This window comes from Dermacentor silvarum, chromosome 1 (genome assembly GCF_013339745.2).
Source record: "Dermacentor silvarum isolate Dsil-2018 chromosome 1, BIME_Dsil_1.4, whole genome shotgun sequence".
NCBI lineage: Eukaryota > Metazoa > Arthropoda > Arachnida > Ixodida > Ixodidae > Dermacentor > Dermacentor silvarum.
The window spans coordinates 435,693,448-435,717,439 of record NC_051154.1 but is presented as its reverse complement, the minus strand read 5'-3'; the positions used below and the strand labels follow the sequence as shown (position 1 = coordinate 435,717,439).

General features: G+C 48.2%; 1 protein-coding gene across 1 annotated transcript in view; it reads left to right on the top strand.

Annotated features, from left to right (window-relative positions):
* Window positions 1–23,992, top strand: part of LOC125942597 (uncharacterized) — a 47,723-nt gene that overhangs the window by 5,707 nt on the left and 18,024 nt on the right. Inside the window, exons 3-5 of the mRNA XM_049660787.1 lie at window positions 7,019–7,138; window positions 11,214–11,386; window positions 17,425–17,584. Of these exons, the coding sequence (XP_049516744.1) occupies window positions 7,019–7,138; window positions 11,214–11,386; window positions 17,425–17,584 (453 nt within the window). The remainder of the gene's footprint in view (window positions 1–7,018; window positions 7,139–11,213; window positions 11,387–17,424; window positions 17,585–23,992) is intronic.

The window sequence follows — 23,992 nt, the reverse complement described above, 5'->3', positions numbered from 1 at the left end:
AGGCTGAAAACTGTTTTTGAAGCAATACGGTATGCCGGTCTCACGTTGAAGCCTGAAAAGTGCCATTTTGGTTTTCAAGAGCTCCAGTTCCTCGGTCACGTCGTCAGTAATCAAGGAGTCCGACCTGATCCGGATAAAATTGCTGCCGTCACTAATTTCGCGACCCCATCAGACAAAAAGGCCGTGCGACGTTTTTTGGGACTATGTGCATATTACCAGCGATTTGTTGCGAATTTCTCACGCATCGCGTGGCCGTTAACACGACTCACCAGAGAAGATATCCCTTTCACCTGGGGCGAAGACCAGGAGCGGGCATTTCATGAGCTCCGGCAACGCATGCAAGCGCCTCCCGTGCTTGCACACTTCGATGAAGCCCCGACAATATTGCATACAGACGCTAGTAATGTCGGTTTAGGGGTGGTGCTCGTACAATGGCAGGACGACAGCGAAAAGGTGATCGCCTACGCCAGTAGGACACTGTCCCGAGCGGTGGCTAACTACTCCACCACTGAAAAAGAATGCCTCGCAATGGGAAGGGCAGTTTTGAAATTTCGTCCGTATTTGTACAGTCGGTCTTTCACCGTTATTAGCGATCACCATTCGCTCTGCTGGCTCATTAATTGGAAAGATCCTTCCGGCCGGCTCGCACGTTGGAGTCTTCGACTCCAAGAGTTCGACTTTACTGTCGCATGCAAGTCAGAAAAACGGCACGCAGATGGCGGCTGCCTTTCTCGGTCTCCTGTTGAGACGGCAGCACAAGACGATGACGACACGGTGTTTTTGGGACTCGTGGACACTGCCGATCTTTCACGCCAGCAACGGGATGACATTGAATTGCTGCCGCTGACTGATTACCTGGAAGGGCGAACCAACAGCGCGGGCTTTTAGGTTAAGCATGGGGACAAAGAAGACTTTGTTGGTCTTCTTGACGACTGATTGTCTTTGTTGGTGCTGCTCCGCGTCCTCTTCGATCCCACGTCGTTACAATATATATATATATATGTTTATATATATATATATATATATATATATATATATATATATATGTATATATATATATATATATATATATTTATTTATTTATTTATTTATCGTTTGCCTCATTGGCAATACAGCCGGCAATCGTGAAATTTCTAGAGCTTGGCGAGCTGACTATAATGCCACCAAATTACCCTAATTTGTGCGAGTATGTGGGTGATATATGCTTTCTATTGTATAACTCATATTTACGTTTTTTTTTTCTTTTCTGCTCCAACTGGGCCCATCTATGTTAAAAAAGAACGGCAAAGAAACATTGGCACCCTTAGCATTGTATACCTGCTTATGATTCTTTAACTGCTATAGCTTGAATTCGTGTTTCTTTAAGAGCACCCACCCCTGTAAAAACCCAATTTAGGGTTGACAGTATACGGACATAAATAAAATTATATATATATATATATATATATATTGTAAGAAACAAGAAGTGCCGGTCAGTCAGGCGCATCACCAGCGCTTTTACGCACGGGGCTTGTCCTGACTGCTCGCAGGGTTCTGACTGCCGCACCGAGTTCGACCTCTCAATCCTGTCAATAAACACCTTGACGGTGGAGAGTGCTGGGTACGACTCCATCAACGCTGGAACTTCGAAGCCGAACCCTTCAATCTTCTCGGCCCATGCCGGATGATCCAGCCCAGTCTTCTCGAACCATGCCTGACGATCCAGCCCAAGAAGCTGCAGTCACGGCACCAACTGTCATCTGTCCTGGCGTGCAGCGTCAGCGGAATCCTGTGATTTTTGCCGGTACCGGTGATCAGGACGTCGAGGACTGGCTCGCCTCGTACGACAGAGTCAGCAGGCACAACCACTGGGACGATAGGGAAAAGCTCAACAACGTAATTTTCTACTTGAGCCACGTTGCGCACTTGTGGTATCGTAACCACGAATCCCACATCTCGACATGGTCGGCGTTCAAGACCAACTTCACGGAAATCTTTGGTCGTCCTGCTGTACGTAAACTTCAGGCCGAACAACACCTGCGCGGACGCGCCCAGCAACCAGGTGAGCATTTCACCAGTTATATCGAAGACATTGTTAATCTGTGCAACAGAGTCGACGCAGCGATGCCAGACGCCGATAAGATCCGGCATATCCTCAAGGGAATTGAGGACGACGCCTTCCAGATGTTGGTAGCCCGGAACCCGACCACAGTGCCTGTCGTCATTGCGCTGTGTCAAAGTTACGACGAACTTCGAAGGCAGCGAGTTGTCACACGACACCCGCCCTCAGAATTCGCCCCTGTCTCAGGTCTTACGCTAGGTGTTGACGAGTCGCCTCTAATGCACCAAATAAAGGAGTTCGTGCGAGAAGAAGCTGCTCGGCAGCTTTCCCTGGTGCCCTTTACGAACGCGCAACCACACTCCCCACTGACACGGGGGTTACAGTCCGTCATCAAGGAGCAAGTCGCTGAGTGCCTGCCAGCTGCTATTCTACCGCCTACAGTCGCGGCGCCCTTGACATACGCTGACGTCGCTGCAAGGCCGCCCTTCGCTCCACTTCCACCTCTCCAAGCTGTTGTGCGACCGCCCCCGATTCCCTTCTCGCCGCCTGCACCACAGCTACCACGCCAGCCAAATCCTTGGCGCGCAGCCGACAACCGCCCAATTTGCTACCATTGTGGTATTCCGGGACACGTTGCCCGCTTTTGTCGACGCCTTATGCAGCCTACTTATGATTACCGCCGACCCATGAACAGTTACGCCCCTCGACAGCTACAATCCCCTGTGCCGCCAGATGAAACCCCTGTTTCCTACACTACTCGTCGTTCGCCATCCCCACGCCGCCGTTCCATCTCACCGATGAGACGCCCGCCAAGCCCTCTGCCTCAGGGAAACTAAGTGTCACAGTTCGCGAGGCGAGAACTGCGTCCCCTTCACTTTACCCAACGCCTCGAAATCACCCCTGCAACGTAATTGAGGTATACGTCGAAGGGATTCCAACGTTCGCACTGGTCCATACGGGCGCAGCAATCTCGGTGTTACGCGCAGGACTTTGCCGACGGATAGGAAAAGTAACGACGTCGCTTTCCGGACTGTATTTGAGTACTGCGAGCGCACAGCCTGTCAAACCTTTGGAAGCCTGCACTGCTCTTGTTGTAATCGCAGAATCTCTTCATGTCATTGAGTTCGTTGTCCTGCCGTCCTGCTGCCACGATGTCATTCTAGGCTGGGATTTCCTTTCGTCTAACAATGCCATCATTGACGGCGCCCGCGCCGAGGTGGAGTTGTCGTTTCCTTCCGCTGCAGCCATGGACCAAGATCCTGTGACGCCTACAAAAATGATTGTGGCCGAAGTTACCGATATCCCTCCTCAGACCGCCGCCGTCGTCTCTGTGTCTTGCGTATCTGCACGTGACGCAACCGTCTTATTCACGCCATGTGACTTGTTCGCCCATCGCCATTCCCTTCCGCTGCCCTTTGCCGTCATCGCCATCAGTGCTGGCCGTGGTGTGATGTGTGTGTGCAATGTGTCTTTCCTGCCGGTTACTTTGCATCGCGGAGAGTGCCTCGGTTACGCTCAAATTGCGGATTCTTCAATGCTCTTCGATGCTCCCGACACCTCGCATTCGACATCCCTCGCCGCACTCGACAATGCGACTCGACCGCCGTTGGAGTGCTTCCAACCGTCAATCTCCGGTGATTTGAGAAGCACACAACGCGCGCAACTTGTCCGCCTGCTACGCGAATTTTCCGCCTCCTTCGACTGCCATCAACATTCTCTCGCCCGCACCACCACAGTGTCGCACAGCATAGACACCGGTTCGCACGCCCCACTCCGGCAGCGTCCTTACCGTGTCTCAGCTTCTGAACGCCGCGTCATCATCGAACAAGTGAGCGATAGGCTTCGGCGTGGCGTGATTCAGCCGTCCCATAGCCTGTGGGCATCTCCTATTGTCCTCGTAAAAAAGGAAGATGGTTCTATTCGCTGCTGCGTTGATTACAGACGTCTTAACAAAATTACGCGCAAAGACGTATATCCCCTACCGCGCATAGACGATGCTCTTGACTGTTTCCAAAGTGCCGAGTTCTTTTTCTCTTTGGACTTGCGGTCTGGATATTGGCAAGTCCCCATGGCAGAGGCTGACCGCTCCAAAACCGCCTTCGTTACACCGGACGGATTATACGAATTTAAGGTCATGCCATTCGGCTTATGTAATGCGCCCGCTACGTTCGAGCGTATGATGGACAGTATCTTGCGTGGTCTCAAGTGGCACACGTGTTTGTGCTACCTAGATGATGTCGTTGTCTTCTCACCTGATTTCTCGACTCACCTCCAACGACTAAGAAAGATATTAAGCTGTCTGACTAAGGCTGGCCTGCAACTTAACATCAAAAAATGCTTCTTTGCTGCTCGTAAGCTTACCATCTTAGGTCACGTCGTATCCAAAGAAGGCGTGCTTCCGGATCCTGCAAAACTCCGTGCAGTTGCCGAGTTCCCCAAGCCCACTAATTTGAAGACACTACACAGTTTCGTCGGCCTTTGCTCCTATTTTCGCCGCTTTGTGAAGAACTTCGCCATGATCATCGCCCCTTTGACTCAACTGCTGGCTGGAGACAACGCCCTATCCGCCTGGTCGAAAGCATGCGATGACGCGTTCACGACCCTTCGCCGTCTGCTCAGCTCTCCTCCTATTCTGCGGCATTTTGACCCCGATGCCCCAACTGAAGTCCATACAGATGCTAGTGGAGTCGGCCTTGGGGCAGTTCTTGCCCAACGCAAAAGTGGTCTTGGGGAATACGTCGTTGCTTATGCTAGCCGCACGCTGACAAAGTCGGAGCTAAACTACTCTGTTACAGAAGAGGAGTGTTTAGCCATACTGTGGGCCCTTACGAAATTTCGACCTTATTTATACGGCCGCCAATTTGATGTAGTAACGGACCACCATGCGCTGTGCTGGCTCTCCTCATTGAAAGACCCCTCTGGCTGCCTCGCACGCTGGGCACTCCGTTTGCAAGAGTACGACATCCGGGTTGTGTACTGCTCTGGACGCAAGCACACCGATGCCGACGCTCTCACCCGCTCGCCAATATCACCTGACCCTGATCCTGACAGTCTTTGCCTACTCAACTTTGTCCTCTCAGCACTTGCCATCGATGACATGCGCTCTGAGCAGAGCAAAGACCCATGGATTTCTTCGCTTTTGGAGTTTCTCTCTGATCCTACCACTGTTACGTCGTCTAGGACTCTACGGCGGCAGGCGCATCACTTTGTTATTCGCGACCAACTCCTATACCGTCGCAATTACCTCCCCGAGGGTCGGCAATGGCTCCTAGTAATACCGCGTCATCTTCGGGCTGATTTATGCGAATCGTTTCACACTGATCTCCAATGTGCACACGGTGGCGTGTTAAAGACCTACACCGGCCTTAGGCTCCGGTATTACTGGCCTGGCATGTACAAATTCGTTCGGAAGTACGTCCGCTGCTGCCTCGACTGCCAGCGCCGAAAGTCGGCCCCTACTTCCACTGCCGCACCCTTGCAGCCGCTTCCTTGCCCATCCCGTCCTTTTGATGGGGTCGGAATCGCCCTTTACGGCCCGCTTCCTTGTACTGGTGCTGGAAACCGCTGGATTATCGTTGCAGTGGATCACCTCACACGCTATGCAGAAACCGCTGCACTTCCATCTGCAACTGCCCAAGATGTTGCATCCTTCATACTGCGGCATTTTATTCTTCGTCGCGGAGCCCCTCGGGAACTTCTCAGTGATAGAGGCCACGCATTTCTATCTGAAGTTGTGACGTCGCTTCTGAAGGAGTGTCACATCATCCACAGGACCACTAGCGCATACCATCCACAGACGAACGGGCTGACGGAGCGTTTCAACCGTACTCTTGGCGACATCCTCGCCATGTACGTCGCGTCCGACCATTCCAACTGGGACGCTGTGCTTCCGTTCGTCACGTTCGCCTATAATACTGCCACTCAATCTACCACTGGTTTTTCTTCGTTTTTCTTACTGTACGGCCGTGAACCTTCCTGCAACATCGATACCATGCTACCCTACCAGCCTGATTCATCGGAATGTGTTCCTGTGTCTCAAGCTGCGCAGCATGCTGAAGAATGCAGACAACTCGCCCCTTGTCTTACCACCGCAGATCAGACACAACAGGAGCTCCGTCGTGGTGGCTCTGTTCCCCCAAGCTTCCCTTCCGATTCGTTGGTTTGGCTGTGGGTTCCACCTGTAGCTCCCGGCCTTTTTTCTAAGCTTCTCCCAAGATATCATGGACCTTACCGTGTAATAGCACAAACTTCCCCCGTGAATTATGTCGTAGAGCCTGTGTCACCGTCCTCTGATCAGCGCCGTCGCGGTCGCGAAATGGTTCACGTAGATCGGCTCAAGCCCTTCTATGATCCCTCTATGTTACCGTATGCTTAGATCGCCAGGACGGCGTATTTTTCTCCGGGGGACAAATGTAAGGAAGAAGAAGTGCCGGTCAGTCAGGTGCATCACCAGCGCTTTTACGCACGGGGCTTGTCCTGACTGCTCGCAGGGTTCTGACTGCCGCACCGAGTTCGACCTCTCAATCCTGTCAATAAACACCTTGACAATATATATATATATATATATATATATATATATATATAAAGAGTGAAGTAGACGCGCGTATAAAGCGGTTTGTTGGCGTTTCGGCCGGGGTCCGGCCTTGATCTGAACAAATTTTCTCAGAAAAACAAACTTTCTGATGAAAGCCGGACCCCATCCGCAATGTCAATAAACCCTTCATACGCGCGTCCACTTCACTGTGCATATTTACTTCGATATAAACTTGACATGAAACTTCAATATAAAAATATATGTTTTGCGAACGCGCAGCTTCTTGGCAATCATGTCCAGGAAGCTGGCCTATCGGAAAGGTATTACGAGACAGACTTGAGGCACCACTCTATCTTATGGTTTATCAGAAAGTGACCTATTGAGTTTCGTTTCCTCAGTTTAAATACGTATCTTCAGAAGAGTCACTGAGATTTTCCTTTTAGATTGCCGTCGACGTTGCTGCCACGCCTCGTCACAGACGTCAATGACGGTGGCCACCGCTTTGCCGAGGTCTTCCAAGACAACAGCAATGGTACCATCAACTGTAACCTCATCGGCGACAAGTGAGTATTGGTATAAGCTCTACTTAGACAGAGAGAAAGGAAGAAGAAAGGCAGGGAGATTGACCAGGTTTTACCGTTCTTACTACCCTACGCAGGGGTAGGGGGAAGCGGTAAGAAAGGGCAAAAAAAATGAAAAGAAAGGGGACAGGAAGTGATGCGAGCGCATGCGCAAAAGCGTTCGCCGCGCCATTGAAGACTGTCGCAGAGCCCAGTCGTTCTTAAATAGTGCTGCTCGGCTGTTGTGGCTTTCCGTGCAGATGACGGTCGAGTCCAAGGTGCAAATATATTTTCTTCTCTGGACGCTCTGTTGGCTAGTGGGAAGGAAGCATAAAAACAATTTTGTAAGGGCATGTTATCCTGCGCAAATAAGCAATTTCCGCTCTTTTCTTAAGTGAGTGACCGAATGAGGAAGCTTGCTGAAGCGAGCAGGTCGATCCTCTCCACGAAAAGTTATTCATTGTATGTGCCTGGATAATTTATGCCTAATAATTACACACAACTTGCGTACTCTGCAAAAACTAATCGAAGGTAGCGCAGTTTATGCATGCTTCTCGCATTCAATAAAAAAAAGCGATAGTGCTGTCAAGTAACATACGATGTTTCTTGTCGCGATGAACAAGTCAGAAAAACAACAGCATTTATTTCTCTTATGCGATAACTATATAATTGCTATTGCATGGCCACATTGTGAAAATAAAAAAAAAACAAAGTCGAACATTTTATTCATTACTTGAGACTCGGCTGCTTCTGTCGCCCAGTTGTACTTCACTTCTGCGCAACCGACTTTATTTTTTGTTGCCGACTTCGTCTTCAGTGCTCTGTAATTGAAGGCTCCTCGATCAATGCATGCGCTTGTACAACTTTGTTTTCCTTATTTCTTTCTTCAGACTCTGCTTTTGTTCCCCACTTCTTCACTTGTCTATTCGGGCACGTAACGCCAACCGTTGCTTACATGTTCGTCGAAAAAAAAATCTGCCCTTTTTTGTTCCGATTCCGAAAAGCGCAAACAGCACCGGAAGCGCTGCCCATGTTCTTCTCGACGTTTCGTAACGTAGGGCGGCTGACTGCCATGGCTTGCTGAGGCGCCCAATGCGTCGTTACGCGCTGGTATACCGCAAGCTACGATAAGTCGCCGACACATGAGTTTCGCGAGATAAGATCACAAGTTGCACATATAGGTGGTAAAGCGGTTGACATAAAACTAGCCGGGAAGCATCACGCGGGCATTACTTCCGGCGCTCCCTGTGGGCCAAGTGTCGGTACTGAAGCCGGAAAAGGTGAACTTTCATCGACAAATATTTTAACAAGGAGTAACACATTTAAAATCGCATAAATTGATTTTGCCTCTTGCGGCGCCCTTCTACAATTCCGCAATTTCCACGTTGGTGTGAAATCCAGTCAATAAGAAGTGTATTAGCCAATTTTAGTTAATATGCGAATTAAGTGGGATGGCTACTCGAGCACCTACTGCCCACCATGCTGAAGGAACGTATAGGAATGACAGCATCATCGCATTGGTCCAATTTTATTTAACCCTTTGTTGTTACTGGGACATATATGTCCCACGTGCAACCGCAAGCGAAAGCTGCCTCAAGTGTGCAGAGGGACCTGCGTAGCCCCACAGAAACAGGTAGCGCCATCTCTTAGAAGGTAAAGCAACTATAATTTTAGGTTTTTGTTTGAAATGGGAGGTGAACACTAAAGGCCAACCTCCATGGAGCGAAAACGTGACGAACTTTCGGCGGTCGCCGCTCGACGACGGCCGCCCGCCGCCCGACGGCCAAAAACTGGCTGTTCGCTGTCGATCCACACCTTCCAGATGTTTGCCGCCCAGTGAACCGCCGCCGCCGGAAGTCGTCGCGCGCGGCGGAAAGCGTGGACCAATCGGACCATAGCACCGAGGGTGACTTCCGTCGGTCGCCCGTCGACGGGAATTTTGGTTGTTGACGCTTGGCTACTGTTCGGCTATTTCCTACCTTCGTTTCAAACGCTTGTTTTTCAGCGCTGTTTCTCCTCCGTGTTGGTTGTTCTGCCTCAATGTTCTAGTGAATAATATCTGGTCACTGCTTGTTCTGTGTACTCCATGTATTTAGAGGTTTCGCTTCCCGATGATGCTCTGCCCATGCATACTCGCAACATGATGCCTTGCGTACCGCCGTGTTTTGGAAAGACGTTTGATTGAAGTTTACAGGGTGTAGTTCCCTAGCACATCCGAGAAAAACGCGAACTGAAGCATCGCGTAGGTGCGGCATATGATTGGCTCGCTACTTTAAGAGACAAGAGCTTTCTCGCAAGCCACGTAAGTGAAACATGGCGGCGGTCCCCGCTGGCCGCTTCGAATTGAATTTGGCGTGGCTTTCGTAGAATTCGCTTCGTTTGTAGCAAGTAACTGCTTAAACGACTTTCGCTTAGTCTCAGGCCGCTTCGACGGCAGTGTTTTATGGATAACCTTGTGGAGTTTGCGAGATCGCTTCTCGTTTCGAACGACACGAAGCCTAACGAGGGAAACATTCGAGATATGTCAGTGCCAGCTATCGGTGAAGTCGAGAGATAGGCGCGACGATGGCATATGGCCTCTGAGATCGGAAGATCTCGCAAGCCAACTAAATCTAATAAACGTGTGCTGCTTAGCATACGCTGTTAGTTGCGTACGCTATACTAAAACTGTCTAATAGCTTTCCGTGTTTCCTCGATGGCAGGGTAGGCTCGAAGGCGGAAGCTGACGGCTGCGCGCGAGCGGAGAGAACGTAAACGAACGCAGGGTGACAGACGAGGGATAAGTATCGGCGAAATGCCGACGTGCCGCATATTCACAAAAAAAAGGAAAAAAATTAAGTCTAAATAGGTTCCGGCTAACAGCGAACACTCATTGTACGCACGTTTTCAGGTGAGGTGCCTTATTTTACGTGTAAAAACATTGATTTAGGCGCTATTTTTCCTTCTGCTTTCATTCGCCAACGTCGCTTTCGTAGCCGATCCCGTCTGGCCACAATGACTCCTCGCGGGCTGCGTCGACCGCATGGGCGGCGGCATTCGCAGGCTCTTGGTTAAATGGAGTGTGGTGTGACGAATTCGCGACGGCGCTTCGCGCGTCACGTGAAATTCGTCGCGAAAGTTCGCTGCATGGAGGTTGGCCTTAATTGTTCGAGTTGTTTTGCTTTTTCCTATTTTTTCTGGCTATCGTCGCTCTTCAAGCGCGTGAATTTCGTTCCTGTTGCGCCACGAATAAATTGACTGGTAAGTGCAAAAATTAATTCTTGCACTCCACTATGCCGTTAGATCTACTTTAGAGAGATTTGACATGAAAGTGAGCTATTGTTTTCAGCTGCCTGCAAATACGCTCAACGTAGTGGTTGAAGACGTCCAGAACTGCTACAGAAACGGCATGACATACATCTTCTTTGGGGTAATACTGTGCAGAGAGCTCATCAATGGGAGGTGTTTTTGCAATGGTCGGCCCAGTCTAGTACATCACAAAAGAGGAAGCAAGAACTGCTCAATTATGACAGCAGCACCAAAACACGTTCGGTTCAATGGGCAAGGGCAGTACCCGTGCACCACCACTACGTGCAAAAGGTACCAATGGTGCTCAACAACTTCGCAGGAAAAACGCACAAAGCTTTTGTGTAAAGCCTGCCAAGTGCATCTTTGCCTTGCATGCTTTGAACCCTTCTATAAGTAGCTCTAATCACCCAAGGGCCGGAAAGGATGAAGCCCAATGTGTACAGAGGGACAACGTGTGTCCCACCTTCGCTCATGGCCTCATGTTATCCGTGGCACAGGTGTTGTCCCGCAGATTTTTCAGATAATATTCTTGTGCAAGAAATAATATTTTTTTTTTCTTCTTCGATGTGGTGCGGTTCGTTTGGGAAAATGTATAGCTGGATCCATGAGTAGATTTCTCGCGCCTGACAAAGGGTTTTGTTAAAAATATTTTTTCCATCAATATCCCATAGGTATTTCCGAGTGCAGCTATGGAAAACAAATGACATCTGCTCCATGTATCCTGCCACAGCATCGAATAAAGATGCCTTGTATGGCACTAATCGATATAATTTTGTTTTTTGTTTAACAGAACCATAATTCAACAAATATTGAGGTTGATTCCGGCGGGGCTAGTCACAAGTGTAACAACAGCACAAATGGACGAAGTTGTCGACAAGTGTCAAGACAAAGAACCGATGATGCAAGGCTCGTCCCTTTTAAGCACATTAGGCGACGATCTTCAAAGCCTTCTGATATTTCCAGGTAAATATGAATTTCCTAATAATGGCCCAGTATGTTGCAAGAATTACGTATTTCTTTTGACTGAATTTAGTTCGTACCACAACCGTAAAACCGAGTGGTCGATTCCGGTGACGCGGGGCGATGTTCAGTGCAGGCAAATAATGGAGAGCTAAAGAAAAATAAATGAAAAGCGAGCAGATTTGATGGTAACTGTGTATACCGTATTACCTGCTTTTACCCGTGAGTCATATAACTTGAACTGCTAATTCTTTAGAGAATCCAGCACAGAGAACAACTATCTCTCCAGCGCTGCGTCACGCTAAAGTAAGTTTACCCAAAAGTTATTGACGAAAAATATGAACCCTAGTTGAGCATAGCGTGATGCTGCTGCAAAAAACACGAGCTTTTTTTTTCATAGCAGTGGGCAGCCCCCCGCACACTAACGCAGCAGCGTCCATTGAGCGATAACTTACGCAAGAAGAAAAAGCCCTCTTTCGCTTTTGCATTTTGCCGACTTAGGTGGCTCTGGCGTAGGGAGGTATCGTTGATAATACGGAAAAGTTCAAGGTAATTTTCTAGCGGGAATCGCTGCAAGCGTAGACCAGCTCACCTGGCAACATGTGCTCGAAGGCGCGTTGTCTCGAACCAGTGGCCCATACGGGCGCAACCGACGACGCGGAACGCGACTGGGAACACAGCGCTCCCGCGCTTTCGAGAAATTAGTCAAAGGCCGAGGTGTTAAAGAGGTGTACCTAGTTAATGAATTACATAGGTCAGCTTCGTTTATTATACGAAAGGTTGGCGTATGCAGTAAAACGACCTCGGATTGGTATTAAATATGCTGGACGCTACAGGTCACTGGAAAAGTACAGCGCGTCACCAGAAATGGACGAATAAATGCGTAACGGATACAAGTGCTAATGACGCTATTTGGGCATGTTGTTCATCGATGTAGGAGCAGGGTAGGTGCAGTGCGTTGCAGCCGAAGTCCAATAAGAAAGGAGCTTAGTACAGTTGGCGCTAGCACACAACAGTTTATTTCTGAACTCTTGACAATCTTAACGCCATGCGAACGGGCTGACTGCATATGCCAAGAAACAACAGCAAAACTCGAAAAAATTAATATTACATTTCTTTAGACGTTTATACAACTGCGCGAAAAAAACGAGAACACACGAAAGAAGCACACACGACACCACGAGCGTAGACTGCCAACTGTTTATTTCTGTAAAAGCAAGCAGCATATAATTCATTCAGGATCCTGAACACCTGCCCGCATTATCACTGTCACATGTGCCGATAAACATAAAAACATACACAAAAAATATCTGCTAGGTAACAATGTAAAAGAGGATTGCGACACGCGATCACAAAAATAACCAAGGGCCGTTCTTACTATATCATCAAACGAGGGAAAGAAAACCGCGAGCATCTGAAGAAAACGAAAATGCCAGATGTCACTTAAAAAATAATCATAGTAAAGGTGAAGGATGAGGCGATAAATACGTTTGATGAAAAAGAAATAGAATCAACAAATAACACACCAAACAACAAATGTAGAGGCGATGATGTCATAAAAAGGCATGAAGAATAAAGATATGGCTTAATGAACAAAGGAACAAAAGTAAAGATGAAGTCGACGAAAACTATAAACGTGGCTATGAAAAGAGTAAAACCTGGTGAAAAACTAACGCTGAGGCGTTCTCGGCATTTTTTTTCGTGTTGCTTTTCTTTGGTTTTTTTCTTCTATTTTCTTCGCGCAGTTTATGGTCAGGCCATGGTTTCAGTATAAAACCAACGATGAAAGAAAAACCGAAAATTAGGAAAAATTTGAACAGCAAGAAGGACTTTACAAGGCACATTCCCGAAAATTGACTTATTCTGTTAACGAGAGAGACGGCGTGCTGATCGATACACTTGTCGGCAGTTTTTCTTATCAAATAAAAGCTTTTATTTGAGTTCCACGGCCATCGAGTTTGATGGAAAATACTATGTGCAGAAGGCTGGAATTTGTATTTGTTCTACAGTTGCACCCGTTCTTTGCGATATCTACTTGTCGGTGTTTGATCAACGAGTTAAGCAACTAACTTCAGGGGGAAAATGTCGTGCGTATTTTCTATTAGGTCGATGATTACTTAGTCATACTCCACGTGTACGAAAATGATAACCTGAATGATGCCATAGATCGCATATTAAATATATTTCAATCAGCTTCGGGAGGGCTCACCTTCATCCACGAGCTAGCCAGGGATGATGTCCTTCAGTTTCTGGACCTCAGCCTTCATTTTGACGCCAAATACAACCCGAGGAGAAAGAAGGCCATAATGCGGTTTGAAAGTGCTCGTTCCAAGCTAGTTAAGAGAGCCAACATAACCCTAACTCGTAATTCCGCCCTTGAAAAATCCTGCGAGCACAAATTAGAATTCAGTTTCAATCAGCAAGTTAGGCGCTTCCTTTCGGCTGGTTACCCTCAGAGTTTAATCGCAGGTGCCTGTGAAAGTCTCTTGCAAAAACCTAAAGGTAGAAAGCAACGGAAAGAGGATATTAAGAAAGATAAACTGTAGGTCATGCGCTACATTCATCGAGTTTCACACAACATCAAAAAAGTGGCAAGCTGCTACGGGGTCCAGGTCGTATTTTTGACTCCATCTAAGCTTAGTAGAGTGTGCCCTATGGTAGAGCACTGCACGGGCCGATTTTTTCGGGCCCGGGCGCGGCCCGGGCCCATTTTTACATTAGGCGGCCCGCCCGAGCCCGATCAAAACTTTTATGACGAGACCCGGGCCCGGCCCGGGCCCGGAAATACTCTACGTTACCCGCCCGGCCCGGCCCGCCACCCCTTTACCTTAAGCCCGAGCCCGGCCCGAGCCCGGCTCGAAATCGGCCCGAACCCGGCCCGAGACCGAAAAATACGTGTTTTTCAGAGTTGACAAGCCCGAGAATATCTCGCAGAAAGCCCGAGCCCGGCCCGGGCCTGGGTCAAAAAGCACACACCGTGCCCGAGCCCGGCCCGAGCCCGTGAAAAAATTGCTTTACCCGGCCCGGCCCACGGGCCGGCCCGGGCCCGGGCTTTCGGGTAAACCCGAGCCCGTGCAGTGCTCTACCCTATGGTGACAGGTAAGAAAAAGAGTAGGCTTCATTGCTCAACCATGCACGGAACGAACTACACAGAGTGTGCTTGTGGGGTAGTGTATTCGATTCCCTTGACTTGTGACAGTATTTATGTTGGACAAACGGTCAGGTTATTTAATGAAAGGGCACGGGAACACCACTGGCATATAAAGAACAATGGAGGCACTTTGGCCCAACACTGTAACAGATGCAGAGGAAAAGATGAGGGCGGAAGAAACAACCCTTGCAAATCAATTTTTACAAACACAACGTTCTTGTTCAAATCGAGGGACCAGACCAACAGGGAGATTGTAGAAGCTTTTTATATAATAAAAACTGGCGACAAGTGTATCAACACGCCGTCTGTCTCGTTGTTACCAGAAAAACTAAATTTTCTTGAATGTGCCTTGTAATCTTGGTGTTCCTTCTTCCTTCTTGGTGTTCAAAAAATGTTTGCTACTTCTTGGTTTTTGTTTGATCGTTGGTTTTATACTGGAACCATGGCCTAGACCATAAATTGCGCGAAGAAAATAGAAGAAAGAAAAAAAACTAAAAGGAAAACGATCAAAAAGAAAATGCCGCAAACGCCTTAGCGTTAGATTTTCACCAGGTTTTACTCTTTTTTAGCGACGTTTATAGTTTTCGTCGACTTCATCAAACTTCTGTTCCTTTGTTCATTAAGTGATATCGTTATGCTTCATGCCTTTTTGTTACATCATCGCCTCTACATTTGTTGTTTGGCGTATTATTTGCTGATTCTGTTTCTTTTTAATCAAACATATTTATCGCCTCATCCTTCGCCTTTACTATGATTATTTGTTAAGTGACATCTGCCATTTCCGTTTCCTTCACATGCTCAAGGTTTTCTTTCCCTCGTTTGATGATATATTCCGAACGGCTCTTCGTTATTTTGGTGATCGCGTGTCGCAGTCCTGTTTTACATTGTTACCTAGCAAATATTTTTGTGTATGTTCTTATGTTTATCGGCACATGTGACAGTGACAATGCGGGCACGTGTTCAGGAACCTGAATGAAATATATGCTGCTTGCTTTTCCAGAAATAAACAGTTGGCAGTCTACGCTTGTGGTGTCGTGTGTGCTTTTTTCGTGTGTTCTCGTTTTTTCGCGCAGTTATATAAACGTCTAAAAGCTATGAACGAACTAGCCCGCCAGAACGTCCTACTTATTATTACAGAGCATTGAAAGATTACCAGCAAGGACCAGAATCCACAAAATGCTCGTGAGATGGAACTGTCCTTACCAGAAATTTCTACCCAACCTTGATGCCGGACATATTATTAGCGAAGGCTAATGACAAAGAGCACTTAAGAACAGACAGCTGTGTGAACTGGACCCAATAAATCACAGTCTCATCCCACACGTTTGTCACTGCTTAGAAAGGCTCATTCTTTAGCACACACGGAAATCGGTCCAGCGCTGACATAACTGTTATCCGAAATACATGTTACTGAAAGTAACAGTGAGTATATTTGGAGAAAGAAATCTCACAAACACTGCAAAGATTACACAGGAAACACTTTATCGCCTTGCACACTCATGCCTGCACTCTCTATAGATAAGTTAGCATTTTGTTAGTGAAATAGATGGTACGAGTGGTGGCAGCTTATTGGCTATGTCGCTGCACTAGAGAGAAGTGGTTCTGTGTGAGGAAGGGAAAGTTGGCACTGTAGCACGTTGGGCACTATTGAGGTCGAGGTCACGTGTTCTATCCGGGCCGCGGCGGCAGGATGTCGATGACGGCTAAATGAAAAAAAAGGCTAGTTTACTTAGACTTAGGTGCGCGGTAAGGAAATGCTGGTGGTCAACATTAATTAGGAGTCCCGCACTACGGTGTACCTCGTAATACGACGATAGTTTTGGCACGTAAAACCACATAATTTAATTTTAGTGCAGTCGATGGTTTGCTAACTCATAGGGCTCTTTTCAGCGCTATCTCAGAAGCTTCAATGTCAAAGTTGTATTCGTCGTCATGTATGTCCATGACGACAGCTTCTGAGTCGAGCCGCCACATTGCGGACAATATGTAGTACTAAGAATCCCTATTCCGCTGCGTATGCTATTGTGTTCACGCAGACAGTCGAATATGCATCCAGTATGAACCATATAGCCATCACCACAAGAAAAATACGACGTCACGTACAAATTTCATAACCTAGTATGGTGCCTAATTTTGCAACACGGTGCACCTTCTCGCCAGGTAATTTGGCTTTGCTGGAGCTGAAGCTTGGGCGGGCAGGAGAAAGGCACTTGTACATCAACATGCTGCTATATGTTCAACAGGCGGTACAAGATGACCTGAGAATTACAGGATTGTGCCAACGCTTGCATAGTTGCCTTCTGAATAGGTTGTGCACTTAGACTGACAATATAGTACAGCTTTTTGTGACCTACAATATGTGGCTACAATTATTCAAGTGCGTTAGAAAATCAATTGAATACGATGCCCCTTTTGAGCAGTTTGCTGCAAGCCGACGTATGGGTAACAACCGTTTTTTCGCCTGCGCCTTGAACTTCCGAAAAGTGTGGCCTTCAAATTGTGTAGAGAGGATTTTCAAAATTTTGTAGATTTTTTACAGATTCAGTACTCGCCTCTTGTCTTAGCTCTTTTGAGAGCATGTTTCTCTTGCTTTGCATAATGCCCTATTAAATATGTAGAAAAAAATCTCAAATTAAACTTCCTCCCCGAGCGTCAGCGCTCTTTGGGACGCAAAAGCGACGCTGGTGGTAAGAACGTTTGAAAATTCCGGACGCCGACCTGACAGGAGGAAACTTCGCACCTCATATCTCCAGCAGTGGGATTTTGCCGTAATATTAGAGCCTGTGCATCTGTCTCAACTTAGTAGCGAGACGCATGGTACTTAAAATGCCTTGATATTCCCTAGTATAGTTAGCACCACCTATACATGAATCTAATCTTGACTACACAGGAACCAAGTGGTGCGGAGCCGGCAACGTGGCGAAAAATTATGACGATTTGGGAAGTGCCAGCGCCACCGACACTTGCTGTCGGGACCATGACCATTCCGAAGATAGCATACCAGCCTTCGGAACGGAGCATGGAATAACGAACTACATGATCTACACCATGTGAGTCCGATAACCAGCCTTTACGTGAACATGACTGCAGGTGGGCTGCACTTGTGAGCGTGAAAGCAGGAAAGTGATTAGATTATGGGGTTTTACGTGCCAAAACCAGTTCTGATTATGAGGCACGCCGTAGTGGGGGACTCCGGAAATTTTGACCACCTGGGGTTCTTTAACGTGCACCTAAATCTAAGTACACGGGTGTTTTCGCATTTCGCCCCCATCGAAATGCGGCCGCCTAGGCCGGGATTCGATCCCGCGGAAAGCAGGAAAGTGGCTGTAGATATAGTTTTCAAAAGCTTTATATTTTCTACGCGTGCAGCAGGAAATGTCCAATAAGGTTAGAAGGCAAAAAAAAGAACACACACAGCCTTTTCCCTCTACTCTATATTTCTCCGCTCAATGGTGTCCTTAAAGAAACATTTCAGTATTGTGTTTTCTGTATTAACGCTTGCGACAGCTTGAATCGGATTATGTTTAGGGAGCACTGTAAAGCAAGCATTTCTATATCTCAGAATTAATAAATAAATTACAGAGCTCCACATTGATAACAGCCGTTTTTCTTTTTTAAACAAAACCCCATCCTAATTGCTATTTTTTTTACAGCGATAGCAGTTACAGGCTCACTCCCCTACTCGTTTTGATGTTCGCGGCTGCCGTCAGTGTATTTCGCAACGATATCAGTGTGTGATGCGAGAAATTTATGAAAAAAAGGGGGCAGCAGAGCCCTGAGTGCATTCAAACTCCGGACCGACAGACAGGCAGACGGAGGTTTTGCCTCTTAGCCACTTCGCCGATGCTTTGATAATGTGCCTCGAGATCGCAGTTACACCATTAGCTGCTCTGATTCGCTTACTCCACGCTCTGTAGCTACCTATTAGCCGGAACTAAGGTGTAAGAAGTTAAATGTAGCTTTAAAACACGAAAGGCAATATAAGAAAGAGGGAGAAGAAATAGCATTGTTTCTCGATGTCACCGGGGAAGGCCACCCCCTCAACGGACGAAGTTTGCTTCTGCTAGACAGAAAATTGTTCCGCGCGTATTATTGAACTTGTGCCGATGCTAAAACAGAAAGGATTAATGCACCTGAATAATGCACCTACTCCTGCGGGTGCTGCTTATGGGGCGGCCGCACGAGCCCTATCTTGAAAGCGATCTGCGATGCGGACAGACTAGGCGTCGAGGCGCACCGAGGACCGATAGCTTGCGCACCACCCGCGTTCACGAAGTGAAACATCACTGTAACTTTGCAACTACGGGTTTTTGGCAGATTGAAAAAACTCGGGGTTTTTTGAACGACTGTATCACTTTCTCGAGATGATGGTTCGCCCAAGTCTGCGTTATTTAAATTTATTTTATAGTTCCCTCACGCGATCGTTTTCCAGTATCCTTTCAGTAAGTCGGTGCAAATTCAGTCTAACAAACACCGGCTGAGCAGCGTTGTTCCCAAACACGACGCCACTATCGTTCAACCATGGTCGCATTAAGATGGGCGAGAAATGAAAAGCGCAGTGTGTACTGAAAGCTTAATGCGTGGTAACGCTCACCATGCGGTCAAAATAAATTTTGACGGTATATTTCGAGTGTTGCTTAAGACACCAAACATAAATAACCTACTAATCGAATTTCGCAAGTATTCATGTACGCAATTCACATTCTTGGGGAAGTCTACCCACTTCACGGTACGTATCTAACCACTTTGACGCCGCTATTAAATGAAAGCTCCTTTGAATTTTTTTCCGCTGGTGGGCACAATCGAACCTGCGTCACACCAATTCCTCAACAACAGCAGCCCGACATGTTTGCTCGCTGCGGCACGAATGCTCGCAGCCATCGAGGTTATAAGTGCCAGCGCACGCCCGGCACTGACACTTCACAGATCTCGAAGGCGACGTGCGAACTTAACCGTGGCACCGATAGATGACACAAGCTGTCCTGAGGCAAGCACGAGGCAAGAACACGCGTCATACAGAATGCGTCTCAGCGTTCGCCCATATACCGGCGCACCACGCATCTTGAAGACCACACACGTATTTAGCGATTGGGCGCTAGATGGCGCAGCTTGTCCAAAGAAAACATAGCAGACGTTTAGGTATTGGTGGGAAAACAAGCAGTGAAGAGAATGATAGGACCGGATCGGTTAAAGAAATCTATAACGGTACATTATAGATATAGAGGCTTTAAGGAACAGAAAAACAGATTAAGGAGGTGTAGGCGAAATGCTAGACGGAAATACCTTATAGCATACCTGATTAGCTCAAGCAGGCGAGGTGAATACTTGTGACCACACCGCCTCAAAGAGGATGCCAATAAATCATCAATATCATCAAAATGCAAGAGAGGAGCCAGGGAGCCAGAGAGGAGCCACAACTACACGCTTCATACAGGACGTGTCTTTAGCGTTCGCATGCACCGACGTGCCGTGGATCTCAGAGGCAACGTGATCATCTAGGGGCGCACTTTACGACAGCGCCGCTTGATGGCACCGCGAGCCCTGCAGCAATGCAGCAGTACTCATTTTGTTAAAGATGACATGGTAACCATGTTTGTCTCACACCACAACTACATTAGTAGATCAAATATCTAGCCGCGTTGAGTGCACATAGCCGAAAAAAGCACGAATCAAAGTATGCGACCTATTTACAGTAGCTCCACTTATGCGCTTCATGCTGGAACGCACCACGCTTGATTTTTCACCCTTTGTGTGCGATCGCTTGAACTTGAGTATGAGGGGCCCGGTCATACCGCCACCGGGGTGTCGTCTTGGTCGTTCCATTGCCGTCATTCCAGCCTCCTCGTGAGATTCTCCTCATACCGCCCTCGTCATACAGTTGTACCGATAGTGTCGTCCTGCACTCGTCGTCATACCGTTGTATTTATGCAGTCGTCGTACCGCTGTCGTCGTAGTTAAGTTTGTTCTTTGTCCTTGAAGTCGATGAAAGTCTCTTCAAGGTGTTTATCGGCGTTGATGAAGCAGGAGGCAGGTTGGAGGTAACAAAACTTGAAGATATATTGCAACGAAAATATTCACACAGTCAAATGCAGAGTTAGCAAAACAACACTGATGCAAAACACACAAATAAACAGCGCCTTACTCTTCGACTTTTCTTAAGTTAGAGCCTAGGACAACTGTCACTACATACGACCAACCGAGTCTCACTGTTCTACCACTAAGTGGTTACGGCCCAGACTAGCGTTGCATCGTACGGAGTCTTACTGATCTATCAGGTTTAGTGATTACAGCCTAGACTGAGGAACAAGCACCTCGTCTCGATTGTTATAGGTGAAAGAGACAAAGAAAAAGGGCGGTCGGACCGTTGGCCCATCCCACGGAAGCAGTTGCCAATGAGAGCTGAAAGTTGGTTAAGCCACAACCCAAAGGGATGGGCTTACAATTAAAAGCAAATGTGTTGGAAAACAACCCTGTTTTCCTTCTTTCCGCAACTCCGTTTCTCTCTGCTATTTCCACGTGGTCAGTGACGGCCTCAGCCAACACGCCAGGCACGCACGATTTATTGCTCGGCCATCTCAAACCTCGGTGGCGTTTCTAGCCAGCAGGGGGCTCGGGGGCTGGTGTCACAACACTGCGTACCGCAGTCCCCCCCTCAACGTTTTTCCGCGTGGGAAAATAATGACCATTGGCGGCATTCGGACCCGGTGTTTTCAAGACGACGTTCTTCGAACGCGATCCTCGCATGCGCACTGCGCCTCTATGGCGCGCACTGCAAGCTGACACTTGACACCACGCGGGCTTTTCTCAGCGCTCAACACAAGATACACGTGGTTGCCGCCCGGACGCGTAAGGGAGTGGACCCCCGCTCCGTACGCGCAACCCATGGTCAACAATGCTAGGCCATAAACCTCGGCGCCGTCTCTAGCCCTCAGGGGACTCAGAAGCCGGCGCCACAACACTGCGTACAGCCGTTCCACTCGAGGTTTGTCCGCGTTGACCTATTATGACCATCGGCGGAATGCCAACCCCGTGCGCGCAAGACCGCGTTCTCCGAATCCGTTCTCCGCATCCCCACCGCGCCCCCCGGCGCGCGCCGCGGCTCGTCACCCGTCACCACGCGGGCCGTCCGACCCCTCAGAAACAGAAACGGTTGCTGCCCGGGCGCGCTGGGGAGTGGACGCCTCCCTATTCATAAAACACGTGGGCGACTCGCGGCACTGCAAAAGTATATACAAACAATCATGCCGCCCTACACCGCCAATTCTGTATGTTCGATAGAAGCGCGGCCTAACACGTCCCCCCTAAAGAGTATACTGGGCTGATTTTTGCTCAGTAATACGATAAATCACTGCCGCGATTGCGTAATCGAACTTTCTAACGCCACCATGGCCTAATTAGATGAACAACAACAAACCAACCCACAAAATAACAAAGCAAGAAGAGAGGAAAGAGAAATACACAATACATGTCAGTAAACAATTAAGCACACGATTGCAGTTCCAAGCTATAAGAGCACTCTAGTGTCTCTGTGTCTTGGATCGGCACTCTCAAAGTCCACAACATACAGTGCCAGGTGAGCAGGAACATTCACGCCCATCCAGTTGGCATAGCACTATATTATTACGATGGCTTCCATGAGCCGTAGCTGATAAGTCTGTGAAAAGCCAGTAGGGCCCAAATGGATCCGGAGTGCTGAGTGCCACGGACTCGCAGATGGAAAGTTTCGGAACCTCAAATGCCGTCTGAGCTTCCTCCGAGCAGCGTATCTGATTGGGTACCGCTTTCTCTGCTAACCGCGTGAGCCGGTTCTCCACCTCTGCACATCCTCGGCCGTGCTCGGGATAGTGGCCGCACAGTCCTAGCAGGCTGCGTAGTTTCCTTTTGGTGCACGGTGAAACCGGATTCTTAATTGCAGCTATTTTTTCTAGATCTGGTGCATGCGTCTCTGAGCCGACAATATGCCCGAGGCGATGAATGTGGGCTTGTGCAACTTGACACTTTTCCGGACTGGCTTTCAGCTCAGCCTTTTCTAGTGTAGAGTTAGCTAGCTGCACCCTACGGAACTCCTCTCTCCGGCTTACCGACTCATTTGATTGTTCTAACACATGGACAGGCTCGGCCGGTGCTCCACGGGATGGCACAGAGCTGTTGGCCTTCAACAAAAGTTCCAAATCTTCATGGGTCAACAAACAATCCGTGCCCTCGACGAGCTCATTAGTCAACGCACAGCAGTAGGTCGACGTTCTGAGGTTCCGCAGCCATATTCGGGCTATTTAACCTTACCGGCAACGTAGCCAGATTTGCCTGGATAATTTTTCCAAAAGCAGACACCAATCTTACCGTGCCTGACGGCTCCACGAGACTTTTCGGAAGCTGATTCTCCCGTATAACAGTTATTTCACTCCCTGTATCCATAATCGGAACTGTGGATACATCTCCGCATGAGATAGGAATTAACTGTACTTTAGTCATCCCTTCACAGTTGCGTCTCACGGCTTTTATATTTGCAGTAAGGATTCCATCAGGAATCTCACTTCCCTCAGGTATCTCACCTACCAGTCTCGTGGGCAATCGCCACCTTTTGTACCCTCTTCCTTGGTTCGATAGCCCTCTTTGATTGATTTATCTTATCGCTAGATTTCGGGCAATCCTTAGCGACGTGGCCCGAGCCGTGACACAAGTAACATTTGAGGGCGCCTTTCTCTACTCGGGGCGGCTCTTGCCCCATGTCTGCCGCTGACTGCTTTGAAGCGTACCCCTTGCCTTTCGCTTGTTCAAAGTTTGTAGCACTTTGGCGATCTCAGGTGGCTTAAGCCATCCCTCGCCTTCTCGTAGCCTCACGTACTCGAGACCCTCTATACCAAGGCCCAATTTTATACGATCCGCTACCATGAGTTCTGCCATCACCTCTACAGTGTCGGCCCCTCTCACTTGGAGGTAGTAAGAGAAATACGTTTTCACTCGCGACGCGAACTGTGACCACGTCTCCTCCTTACGCTTCACTGCTCTCTCAAACCTCTGCAGATACTCTGCCGGAGAAGGCTTCAGTTCCATCAACACTGCCTCTTTAACTGACTCGTAATCTGTACTCTCTTCCTGGTTGAGGTTACGCAGTAGGTAGCGAACGCGTTCAGTTAGCGCTGGCATGACCAGATGCACGCGACTCTCATACGGTACCCTGTACGTAGCAAAAAGTTTTCTACTTCCTCAAACCATAATGGTACATCCGCGTCACACGGCAAGCGGAATCCTTTCAGCACTTTTGCGCATTGCTCGATGGAATCGAAACCCATCCGCCTCTGATTGCCCCGCTCAGACCCAGTGCTCGGCAACGAACCATTGAGACGTTCAGCGCTCGTCCTTGTCTGCAACAGCCTTTCGTACTCAATCTGAAGTTGAAGCTTTTGAACCTCGAGCTCGAGCATTCTTGTATCATTTGGAATTTGCAAAGGCTGAGA